The sequence below is a fragment of the Photinus pyralis genome, unplaced genomic scaffold (assembly GCF_008802855.1).
Source record: "Photinus pyralis isolate 1611_PpyrPB1 unplaced genomic scaffold, Ppyr1.3 Ppyr1.4_LG8, whole genome shotgun sequence".
Lineage (NCBI taxonomy): Eukaryota > Metazoa > Arthropoda > Insecta > Coleoptera > Lampyridae > Photinus > Photinus pyralis.
Window position 1 is genome coordinate 33,939,216 of NW_022170819.1, and position 12,501 is coordinate 33,951,716.

The following is a 12,501-nucleotide window of genomic DNA, read 5'->3' on the forward strand; positions in this document are numbered from 1 at the left end:
TTTCGTCGAACTTTTGGATATTCGATCTGGTACCACCCTATGTCGATTGCGTGGAAGGACGACCACCTTGCCTCAATGCCACGACAAAAGGAGGCGCTCCCAAAGAAAACAATCAGCCGAGATGAAATACCTCTAATGCCGTTAACATTAATGAATACCATTAAATTATACTTAAGCGTGTTCTTAATGGCATCAGGTGGATTTTCCTAATTCCAAGAAGGCTAATGTAATGCATTTCGTGGTTATCTCACGGATCGTAGCATTTTTTTTTTTCATTGAAACAAGCAATTGCATTTATTCAATCAAATGTTTTCGTCACAGATAAGGAAGAGATGGTTACAATGGAAATGATATCCCAGGTTGGTGTAGGCACAGGGATTCCTGTCCATTCCTGGGTTTCTTACCTCGAAGTGTTAAAATTCTTCAAATCCACTGTGGAATTCGCGTAGGCTAAAACAAAAGAAATGCACCTTATGGGTTATGATCTGGCTCATAGCAAGTTCTGGGTAGGGGCGGAGGTGGGGGCCCGGTTAATGGCTCATCACTCCTTGTATCGAAAGCTTTTAGCTCAATATAACGGATTTTTTAACAAACCTTTCCAGAAAAATAGACCTCACACTTTGGTGCAAATCACTTCATAGCAAAAGAAGACAAAAATCTCAATTTCACATATTAAAAAAGATGAAATTCTGCCTTCATTTACAGCCCTTCGTAATAATACCAAAAATAAACGTTAATTTTACACCAAATACTGCGGTTTTTTTCATCATAATCATAATTTTGTCGAAATTAGACTTTGACGTCATATTGATCTTTCACTTCTTGTTACATGTTGTTATTTGCCAGCAGGATTCGATGGGGGGTCTACCCGTATGGCGTACTCGGTTTCAGGTTTTGTCACCTACACCGTTTTTTTCATCGAATTGGGTACAATACTTTATACACTTGAACTTCAACTGATTTATGGCAGTGGTGGCATAAACGAGGCGACAAATCATACATACCGCAGTATAAATGTCACGTAAATTAGTAGATCTTATTCATATAAGTGGGCCGTGATTAATAATTCCTCTTGTAGTGACTGATGGATGGGTATCCAATCTACAGGGTGTTGTTTTTACATAAATATCAAATGTATGGGATGAGATCGCACTGCTTATGTGATATCTTAAAACGGTTTTGGTTTCTTGGGTGTAATTATTGATTGGGTACTATTAAAGAATATCCATAAATCAAGTAAATACGGGAGTCGCCACCTATTGATTTTTTGCTCGATCGACAATCTTTTGGATATACGCTACAAAAACAGCCCCAAATCGAGTCGCATGCCCAAGGATTTCGCTGACGTTACTTACTGTAAAAATAACGCAATCACATTTTTTTGTGGGTATTGTATATTCAACCCATTATCGTGCCTTTAAGGGTGTTAAAGAATTAATCTTTGTTTAACTGGCAAGAAAAAGAACATTTAAAGCTCGCACCTTTATATTGTCTATTTGCATTTATATTTGATGTGCAAGCCCACGTAGAAATGATTTAACAATGTTTGAAGTGAATATTAAATATTAAATGGTAAACAGCTAATAGTTGCATTCGGAATTTGTAAGATTACGAATTGTGTTATGCAAAATGGAGTAATACATTGTTAGTACCTACTGTAACGCAAATTTAATCAATTTATGTAAATTTAATTAACTTAAGAACTGAACATAATAAATAATTAAATAATATAAATAATATAAAACAAGATACGAAGAATCGCATACGATTTTCAGTAGAGGAATTTTTTGTGCACCGCTCTCATTCACAAACACGACCTTTAATCCGGCTCATATTCAATAGCACTTATCCTTGAACTCGTAGAAATCAATTGACATCGCTATCTCTTTTCCTTGTCGAGTTAAACGAGGAACTGACGGACAGACCTAATAAACCATCGCATAAGAGGATTTTTTTTCAAAAATTCGCCTAAAAACCTGATACACTTTTGGCGGTTGTAGGTATTAACTCTGAGGTGACGCTTCGACGTTTCTGGTAACGGCGTTACAGCACGTTGCGCCGGTGCTTGCGTTCACTCTTTTTGGAGTAACGGGTGAGGAGACATGAAGGCTTTTAATTGACAGAATTGTCGCGCCATTTCAACAATGACAGTCCCAGATGTCAAATGCAGCAGGTGCCCTCCCTGCCATGACAAGAAATACCTCTATTTTCCCATAAGGATTGCGTCACACCCGCATTCGTTCTTCGCTACATTAGTATCGTTTGAAAAGAGGTTAAGTAAGATAAAATGGTTGCCACTTAGATAGATCACATACAACTATAAGGGTTTTTAGTTAAAGCAAATACGATCAGTAAATTTCTACCACTCGTTACACACATAGAAATAATATACAACCCGCAAGCAACTATTAAAGGCGCACTATCAAAATGAACAATTTCCACTTTACTACAAACACTAAACACCACTGGATGTCTATCGAGAGCCCGTTAACGAATTTTATTTGACGGCATTTCCTATCATTTTCTTCGATTTTGTATATGTGGACGAATGGTTCCTAAATACGGTTCTGACTGTATAAATGCATGTGAAAGCTTAAGGCGCCGAGAGGTCGTGGGATGTGACGTGTTCTATTCCGAGTACGCGAGATTTTGTTTATTTTGCATCCGTCGTTATCAAACTCGCTGGGTAGCGTGTTTTTTTTGCTGATTTCTGGGAACTTGGTCCACACGGCCAGTTGAGTTACGCCTGTCAATAAATCTGATAGATAAGACTACAGCTTTATTGGAGAAAGAAATTTTGCTTCTTAGAATTAAAAAGAAAAATAATGGGTAATGGGTTGTTGGCAGAAAAGCCCTCTAACGTTTCTAAAGTTTCGGGAACGCAAAACTTGAAGGCGTTTAGCATTTTTTTTAGGGTTATTAGGCCCTTGTAGACCATTCAACGGTTTTCCAGAGCCAATTATACCGCGGCTTTTAAGCTCGAACAGGGCTATCCATAACCTTTCATATTTAAAATTGTTTGAAAACGTTTTAAAGCTTTTTTAGTATTTACAGAGCTTTCTATTCTGTCTTTAAAGCGATTTATCTCTTCCCAAATTCCCCAAGCCTTTTTCTCCTTTTTCTCTTACGCTCTGGAAATGACGTAGATCGAACTCGTAAGTTTTAACATCCAGACTTTCCAGAGAAACCTAAATTTTTCCAGAGCGTTCAAAGTTTTCGAAGAGCTCTCTAGTCCTTTGTCGGAAATTTTAACTTTTTATGTAACTATCCAAGGAGGTAGAAACGGTCCGAGAAGCTTTTGGAAACGCATTCAACGCATTTGCGGAGCGCTATATGTACTTTTCAGGCCATCCAAAAATAGTATTTGAAAGATTTTTAAATTGACCTAGATAGACCAAATAGGGCATTATAACACAAAAACTTCTGAAAATTCTGTAGGTATTTAATTTAGACGTCCAAAATAGCAAGGTTAGGTTCTCCGGTCGTTTCCTGTCATACTGTTCTGAACTTCATTTTATTTCGTGCTCTGCGTCCTATTTTGAATAAGAATAACAGATGCCACTGGAATGCCCAATGAATTACAATGACTCTATAGAGACAGTATGGTCATATATGGTGGTGTTACTTTCTATTGGTAGTTAGGAGATCCACCATGTTTTGACCAAATACACCGGATTGGTGGAAATTAACCTAGAAACCAAGGTAAAGAATGTATCTTGCTGTGACAGTATTATTGTAACCATAGGAAAATCTACTAATCCGGTTAAACCAGTCAGCTAAATAATAACTTGGAAAAAACATGGCCGACATGGCACATTATGGCCACTGTACCTACAATGAATTGTTTCACTTTATCTAACCTTGCCGTTAAAGTGATCACTTCACCTAGCTACCTACCCTTTAGGACAGATATACGACGTATATAGTGGTAGTATGTACGGATTCGTAATCAGGGGCGGACTGGCCCGGGGGGGGGCGGGTGGCGATTGCCACCTGGCCTGTACGTCATAATGGCCCGTTGGAAATTTATAAGTATGTGCTGTATTTAGTTTCTTGCACTATTAATAAGTTATTAACACGTTTCTCTAATTGGGGTTGATGTTAGGTTGTTAAAAAATTAAAAAATTCTGTTTTAATTGAAGTGTTTTACAATAAATTTATCATTTTTTGTCGTAGCATGAAAGTGATGAAATACAATGATAGGCGACGCGCCTCGTTTGGATTGTATATTTTGTTACTTTTAATTATCAGCTGTAATTTAAAAAAAACCTGTATTGTAAATGATTTCCGAAAAAGGAGTACTTTAAAATGAAGCAAAAAATGTTTTTGTGGTGCACCGCAGAGCTACCCCCCTGCCACCTTCATTACTACACTAATACTTTAATGGCCCGTAACCTATGCAATTCCACCTGGCCCGCCCCTGACTAGAAACCAATTTCGAAAGAAAATTCAAAGGGCTGTAACTTTTGAACTAGTAGCCCAATCTTGGAGCTGTTTGAAATTATGGATTCTACAGGCCACATTCTATAAGAAATTTTTTTTCCGGGTCGATCTGAGACAATTTTTTTTACCAAAAATCGACTGCACCAAAATTTCTCGGGAAAACACTTTTTCTTATTAATTTTGGTGCGTAGAATCCAAAACAATTCGTACTTTTTCGATCGGACGTCTCAATCAAAAGTTTTAATTATCAGCTGCAATTTAAAAAAAAAACTGTATTGTAATTGATTTCCGAAAAAGGAGTACTAAAATGAAGCAAAAAAATGTTTTTGTGGTGCACCGCAGAGCTACCCCCCGCCACCTTCATTACTACACTAATACTTTAATGGCCCGTAACCTATGCAATTCCACCTGGCCCGTAAGTACCCAGTCCGCCCCTGTTCGTAATTTATTCTCTCCACAAAAAAACCTAAATAGGCTTTTTGTTTCTAAAATAATTAGGGTCTAGGGAAGCCCATAATCAGGAATTAAAAAATTACTATTGAAATTCCTATGGTGCGTTCGTCAAGTCACCACCCCGTATACAGGGTGGAACCTTTCAAAATCATCTTTGTATTTAACATAGCTCTCTATACCACTGTTGTTTGTTCTATACATTTTTCAAGTTGCCTTAAATTGAATTTCAGGTCTTCATTTCAGGGCCATTTGTCTCCTTTTTTCGCCCCTATCCGAGCTTTTTGGGTTTTTACAGAGTTTTTTACTCCATTTAGAAATTTTGTGCGTAAGAAAAGATAAAAACAAATATAAATAGGTATATTACCCAGATAACAAAGCGATACCAAGGAAACCTTTTAAGGTAAACAAACTGACATATCACACTCAATACAAAAAAAAATCAACTACTACGACAACAAAACGCAAAAGAGAAAAACATACAGACCAAACATCTCAAATCGTACAATAAAATCAGGTAACGAGTCAAATGCAGTAAATCAATATGAGGCATAACAAATAAGTGGAAAACACGATCTATCGAATCAGTACAAAAACACATTAAACAAATATACCTACGATCAATTTAGGCAAAACTCATAAAATGATAAATTGCATTTACAAAAATAGAACCATAATATAACACAAAAAAACGCATCAAAAATATATAGCTTGACTCCAGCATCGACTTCAATTAATTTAACACGAAAAAAGTACATGAGAGAGTGCCAGTAATAAGTATTCATGTTAAAGTCCCGTATCATCCAGGCAAAACATATAAATATAGAAGAAATGTTAATTAGAGCACCCCCTCCTCATATATGCTAAGATACAGATACTTACACCGAATAATCGGACGGTATTACGTACTTCCTTCGCGGAAATAGTTAAAACAGTCATACAGAAAAACATCAAATTAGAAGACCTCTCTTCCCGTATATGCTAATACACAAGAGTTGCAATCCTCCTTCCATAGGGTACACATGCAAGAATTACTTAACAATATAAAGGCATAATCACCTGCACAGTATAACAAACATGATTCAGATAACGGTACTTAGTAGGTCACTTTCGAAACTTTCATTTTCATGCCTACTTTCTGTCCGGGAATTTTAGTTTCCATGACAGAGGCAGAGCAGACTACGTTTCCTGTCGCTTTATTGGCCGCACCTGTCACACTTTACCGGCCGCACCGTCACTTTACCGGCCGCATTTGTGACATTGCTAAATGTCTATAATGACTCCTGTCATCACTGACAGATTGATATTAATCAAAAGTTCTATATAAAAATTGAAATTTTATGCTAAAATACGATTTCGGGTAAAATTTAATTCAAAACTCGTCACTAAAATGACACTACTTGACTCGGAAATTAAAGTACTCGGACCCTCGTCCTTCACCTCGCCAATAATGTATCACTTTCCTGACTTTTATTTAAATAACTATTATGTAAAATGTGAATAATAACAAATTGTGACATGAAATTTAGTACAAGGAGTAAAATGATACTGTAAGTACACTTTCCAAACAAAACGCTAACTTTTTCCCTCAAAACTAAGAGGCCCGTGGATCGCACTCACTCGCACCCAGGTCATTGAACCCAAGTTTACTATCGGAAAGGTGGAACGCAAATAACACACACTTATTGAAACGCAAAAGGAAGTTTATTCAACAATTTATCAAAAGTGCAAGGGTTTCACAAAAATGTTCATCGAATTTCCCGAACTTTTCTGATTTTTGTTGACGTTTCCCCTCGGTTGAGACTGCTAAAAATATAAGAAAATGGGACTTGAATGTGGGGATAAAATGGGGATTGACTATGGAATGAAAAATCAAATAAGAAAGTTAGAAGCATTAGATAGCGGCAGGTTATATAATAATACTATGGGAAATAGAAAGAAATATAGAAAGTATAGCGGAGTAAAGATGCAAGCATTGACTAAAAACCACACAGAAAGAAAAAAAGTTTTGGAAACACCAGAAATAATGGAAAAAGTGAAGGAAATATAAGCAGCAGAAGATCGAGGAAGAAAGAAAAGCATACCTAGAGCATAGAAGATCACCTGAGCTGAGATACAGAGAATGGAAACTAATACGGCAAAGTAGAAGGGCTTGAAAAGTTAAGGAAACGTGATATTGTGTAAAAGAAAATAAACATCTAAAGAATCGTGCGGAAAAGAAATAGAGGATGAGACAGGTACGGTGTAGTGTCAGAATTGAATGGAAAAAGAAACCACAAGAAATGATGTGGATAAGGATACCAAGATGCCATTGGGGTCATCTTACTAGCATAGATAGCTGCAGCTATGCAGGATGGTAAGGCTGCAGGTATAGATCCAATAGATCTTTAGAAATACTTGCAAAGGTTTACAGATTTTGAATGGGGCGGCCAGGTGAGTTTATGAGAACAATAATACCGCCGGCACGGAAAAATGGCGCACTTTAAGAAGCGGAGTATGGAAAGAGAAATGAAAGAAGGAATATGTGAGCAAGAGGAACAGTTTGGTTTTAAAAAAGGAATGGGTAAAAGAGACGCAGTTGCGGTTGTCAGAAAAATTGGAGGAAGATACTTGGAGAAGGGGAACAGTTTTAAAAAGTTGTCTTGTTGATAGGGAGATGGCGTTTGATTGTGTGAAATCGCCATTGAGTGAAATGGAAGATTATGGACAATATTTAAAAAAAGGATTGTAGATTGGCGAGATAGACTAATGATCAATCATAATCGTTATATGCGACAGGAAGTATAGCGATGAGGATTGAGGAGAGGATTACAGGTAAGGTTTTATCTTCGAAACGTGAATATTGACTAGAATTTTGAAAATCAATTGGGGAAAAATGATTGGGTACCTGAAAGAGTTGGCCACCATTAGCAAATTGGATCACATATCCATACAGGACATGAAGCACGGAACTGTGGACGAAAGGGAGAATAAAGAAGGATAGGAAGAACCTGTGATGCATAAAACCAAAGAGTATATACTCTTTGATAAAACTGATGACGATGACCACCCTTGCTATTTATGAAAGCATGCATAATGTTCATATATGAACAAAATGGAGGTGCAATGCAGGATATTCTAAAAAAGCAAAACGTAAGCATTCTCATTTATTTCCAGCTTATAGCACAGTACAGCTTATAAATGTAAACGGATTAAATAGGAGCATGCTGCAATAACGAACTTTGAAACGTATGCTAGAGAATATGATTATAACCTTTGTTAATTATATTCAAGAATTCAATTCATCGTTTTAGAAGAGTAGAATCAGCATTTTCAAAATCGCAAAATAAAACTCTTCGTATTACAAGAAGATCAGAAGCGACAACTTAAATCTTTAATAAGCAATCGATGGAATTATATTACAAGACTAAACCTACAAGAAATTCAACAGAATGTGACAGAAACCCAAAAATCCCAAATAAACAAAGAAAACTACAACTAAAGTGGAAAAGTGTAAATCTGTATTTGCTATCTGCTAGTTGTCTTCTGCGAGATTGTTAATTTCGCAATTAATTTCCAGAAGCTGCTTGATGTAGCTCTGGTCCGAGAGTACCTGTGCGAGTGATATTAAAATGCATTCCAACGCGTCTTCCGCCAAATTCAATTGGAGACTGCACTCTCTCACCACTTTCTTTGTCGTCTCTTCGATCTGCAAATGGAAAGGAGAAATTATTGAGGGTTACTAACTTACAAAAAAGTATGGTTCGGCCATTTTGAATGGGCTTGTCAAATTACAGCGACTATAATAACGGGCGATCAAAAATGAGTGGCGGTCCAGTCGCCTTTGGAACTTCAAGTTCAGTACGATTTCCCATGTAAACAAAAATTCCAAAAGTGACTTGTAACTCATTTTTAATCGCATAGTATAAAGACAGTGTTGCCATATGCGCCTTGTTTTTTCCAAATTTGTCATTGAGCTGATTGGTTTAACCAAATTCGTAGATTTTGCAATGGTTACAAATTAATGCTTTAGGCACTTGTTTCTAACAAGGCGACTTCATTACCTTAGTTACCAGGTTAGTTTCCACCAATCCGGTATATTTGGTTAATTCATGGCGGATTTTGCAGCCATTTTCTTATATTTTTTTAAGATTTTCAGAATGTACACACAACAGACCATAAGACTTACCGGATACGCGAATGATCCGAAATTGTACTTCAACCTCTTCTTAACGCCCCCATTTTGGTAGAAAATGGTAAATTCGTCGTGGTTCTCTTTAAGTTTAAAATAAATGCCGGCCTTGAGGCCTCCCTTGGAATCGCGCGACAGCAAACTGCGGAAATTGTAGACGAGGTTTCGACGTTCTGTGACGTCCACGGCGGTTAGATACGGTCGGGAGATGTAGACGAGCGCCGTGTCGTACGCCTTGACGCCGTTCGCGTTCGTCACAGTCTCGCTCCACTGCACGAACGTCGAGTTCGCCGAAAAGGTGTAGTTGTACTCCTTTCGCGCGTGCGCCTCGCGCGATTGGACAAACTGACCGGTGTGCGGGTAAAGTTGGTCTTGCATGACGGTGATCGCCCGGCTGATGTGATAGCCCGGATCGCAGAGCAGAACGCCGTAGCGGCCGGCTATTTCGAAGCGCAAGGCGAGAAGGACGTGCTCTTTCTCTAGGGAGGTGGAGACCGCCTCCAGACCGTCGCCCAGTTGGACGTAGTCGTCGACGGTTTCGATATTTTCTTCGCAAGACGCTAGGTAAAGGTAGTTGCTAAGGGAGGGATATTTCTCGTTGAGTTCTACAAGTTTGGTCCACAATTCCAAAGCGAGGCCTACGCAAGTGTGATGGAGTGAGGTGATTGGTGGGGAGTACCTGTAAGGATGACGACACTTTAGCTATCATTCAAATGTGTTGTTGTTGTATAATATGACACAGAGTGTTCCGATCTGAAATTGTTTGATTCCCAAAAGTTTTTCAAGATGGCGGACTGTTATTTATTTAGAATGTACAGACCTCATAAATCTAATAAATAAATAAATCCTCATATGGCTCATAGGAATTTTTAGCGCGGCGATTCTGATTTATACAGACTACAAATACGCCAATTTTCTTCAAATCATAGTCTAATGTCATAATTGTGGACCATAAGAGTCTGTGCTGTGAGATTGTAAGTCAAGGTGAGACTGACTATAGAATTCTAGTTTGTTTAAATATTTACAACTTACCTCCTTCATTGTGCCACCCATAATGCAGATTTAAGACATAATCTAAAAACTCAGGAAAATAATCCACATTTCAATTGAATACTTTAAATTTGATAATGAATAAAGAGTGGAGAAAAGAGCTGTCCGCCAAAATATAACTCCGCCCCTTTTTCATGCGGTGTTGCCGCTCTCCATTAATTTGACAGTGTCACATAGCAAATTCCAAATGAAACAGATAATAAGAAACAATGAAAAAAATGTAAAATTAAGTGAGCTAATCACTCCTGCTAGTAAAAATGTCAAAAATAGCGCAATCTGTTTTTTTTTTTTTATAAAAAATAGGGACGCATATAGGTCTAATGTCCAGAAAACTGTAATTTTGTTCCTCTGTTAACTAAAACCAGTCAACAGATGGCACATGACATGACACTGTTAAACCTCCTTGCGGATCAAGTAACTTACATGTGAAGGTAATCACGAAGATTGTAACATCCACTTCCTTTAAAACTCTGGTATAGCGCCATAAAATTACCGATGGTGTTGTAATTGTGTCGTTCCAAAACCTGCTGGATGTGCACCTCGAGCTGGGACACAAATTTCTCGTAGTGCCATACCGATTCGAACTTGAGGATCTGTTTCGGATCCGTCGCCCAGATCGGGAGAGGTAGAGGATGCTCCACTAGCCATGGTCCGTTCACTTGAGTCGCGTCTAGCAACTCGTCGAGTAGGGAGAGGGTGTTGTTGTTGTTAAATACGACGCCATTTTCACCGAGATGGTTTATCAAGAAGGTCTCGTTACAGTAGCACGTCTCGTGATGAACGCATTTTCCGGACTCACCGGATTTGCTTCCCCCTAGGAAGGAGGTTTCTGAGACCCAATCATGTTCGTTTTCGAGTCAACTTGGCCACTCGCAGCCCCAGCGACCGACCGTTGGTAAGTATGCCTTGTCGGTGTTGTCCAGCTCGCTGCACAGAGCGGTCTTCGATGAGGCGCTGTTCTCGCAAGGTTTGATCCCATGTACAGCTCCATTTTGGTCAGCTGTACACAGTAACGAGGGTATTTGGAATTTTTCACGATCTGTAAAATTAAAATCGTAAATCTAGCGCAATCTTTTGTCGTGGCGCGACAGTACACTTTTGTGATATCACCCGTAAGTTCGGTGACGTCACGCGGAAATGCCACGCAACAATACAAACATCAGCTGTCCACGCCACGATTGTCTTTTGTTAAATCAATAAAACAAAGTCGCCTTGACAAATTAACGAAAAGAAAACAAATGAATGCAACGACTTACCCATACAACGAAAAAGGGCAAATAAAAACGAAAAAACTCGTCGCTCCTCTTTTTATTTAAGATTCGAACGCACTACCACTATCAAACTTGAATTGGTTTCACTTCAAATGTACGGTCACTATTTATAGGGTTTCCGTCCCCCACTTAAGCTTGTCCTTTATGACGTATACACAACGAGAACGGATACGAAATGTTTAATTAAACCAGCACTTATTTTTCTTAGAATCAGTCCACTTTTCGGCACTTTTAGAATGTTTCGCTTTACACAACTTAAACACGTCGAACAGTAGAAAGTCCATCATCTTACCCTTCCGCGTAGCCTTGAATTCGGGGGGTACCTAAAAATCAAGCAAATTTCCAATTACTTACTTAACACGATTAGGTAACAATGCGAAATCGGGATTTCACAGAAAAATATCTAAGTAAACAATCATTTATTTCGTCACGCAGTAGGGACTTTGATCTGATCTTGAATTGTGTATAGATACATAGTACATACACCCTTGAAGGTTTTGAACAATGGATTTCGTAATTAAAAATAATGCGTCAACTATGAGTAATTGATATGCGAAAAATTTTAATCGTAAAACGAATTTTTCATAAGCAGAAATTACCCTCCTGATCTAATCATATGTATTTCCAATAAAGTGCGGACGTCACATCCGTACACGAACAGGAAGGAGCTACACGCCCTTCAATTAAGATTTAAAAACCATACAACTACCTACAATGGGTTTTTTGTTTACTTTTTTGTTGTTTTTTTTTTATTGTAACGCTCATTGTTCTTGGTTTCCAAAGTAACACAAATCTAGATACCTATTTAGGTAACCCTATACCTAATATTCCTTTGAATCCAAATAACAATTTTTTTCCAATACCGACACGTTTTTATTAAATTTAATCCCTAATTTTTGTGCATTAACAGATAATTTTAATCCCTAGGGATTAAAAAAATTTTTAATCCCTTTGTTTTCTTGTAAAATATTCAGAATTCCGAAATTTCTTTATTTTCAGAATATAGGTAATTGGTAATATTAAAAGCACAATCTATAAAGGGCCCTAAAAAGTACATCCATCTCTTCTTATATAATGCCAAATACTAATTGCGTTCATTTTTAACAATTCCTCCTG

The 12,501-nt window shown here is 37.8% G+C and overlaps 1 protein-coding gene across 1 annotated transcript; it reads right to left on the reverse strand.

Moving 5' to 3' along the window:
* Positions 1–8,023: 8,023 nt before the first annotated feature.
* On the reverse strand, positions 8,024–11,374 carry LOC116179567. The gene is made up of 5 exons (XM_031499365.1): positions 11,371–11,374; positions 11,020–11,153; positions 10,538–10,971; positions 9,062–9,743; positions 8,024–8,581 (listed from the first exon to the last, which is right to left on the reverse strand). The coding sequence occupies exons 1-5, from the start codon at positions 11,372–11,374 to the stop codon at positions 8,408–8,410; spliced, it is 1,428 nt and encodes a 475-aa protein (XP_031355225.1). The 3' UTR covers positions 8,024–8,407.
* Positions 11,375–12,501: the final 1,127 nt, after the last annotated feature.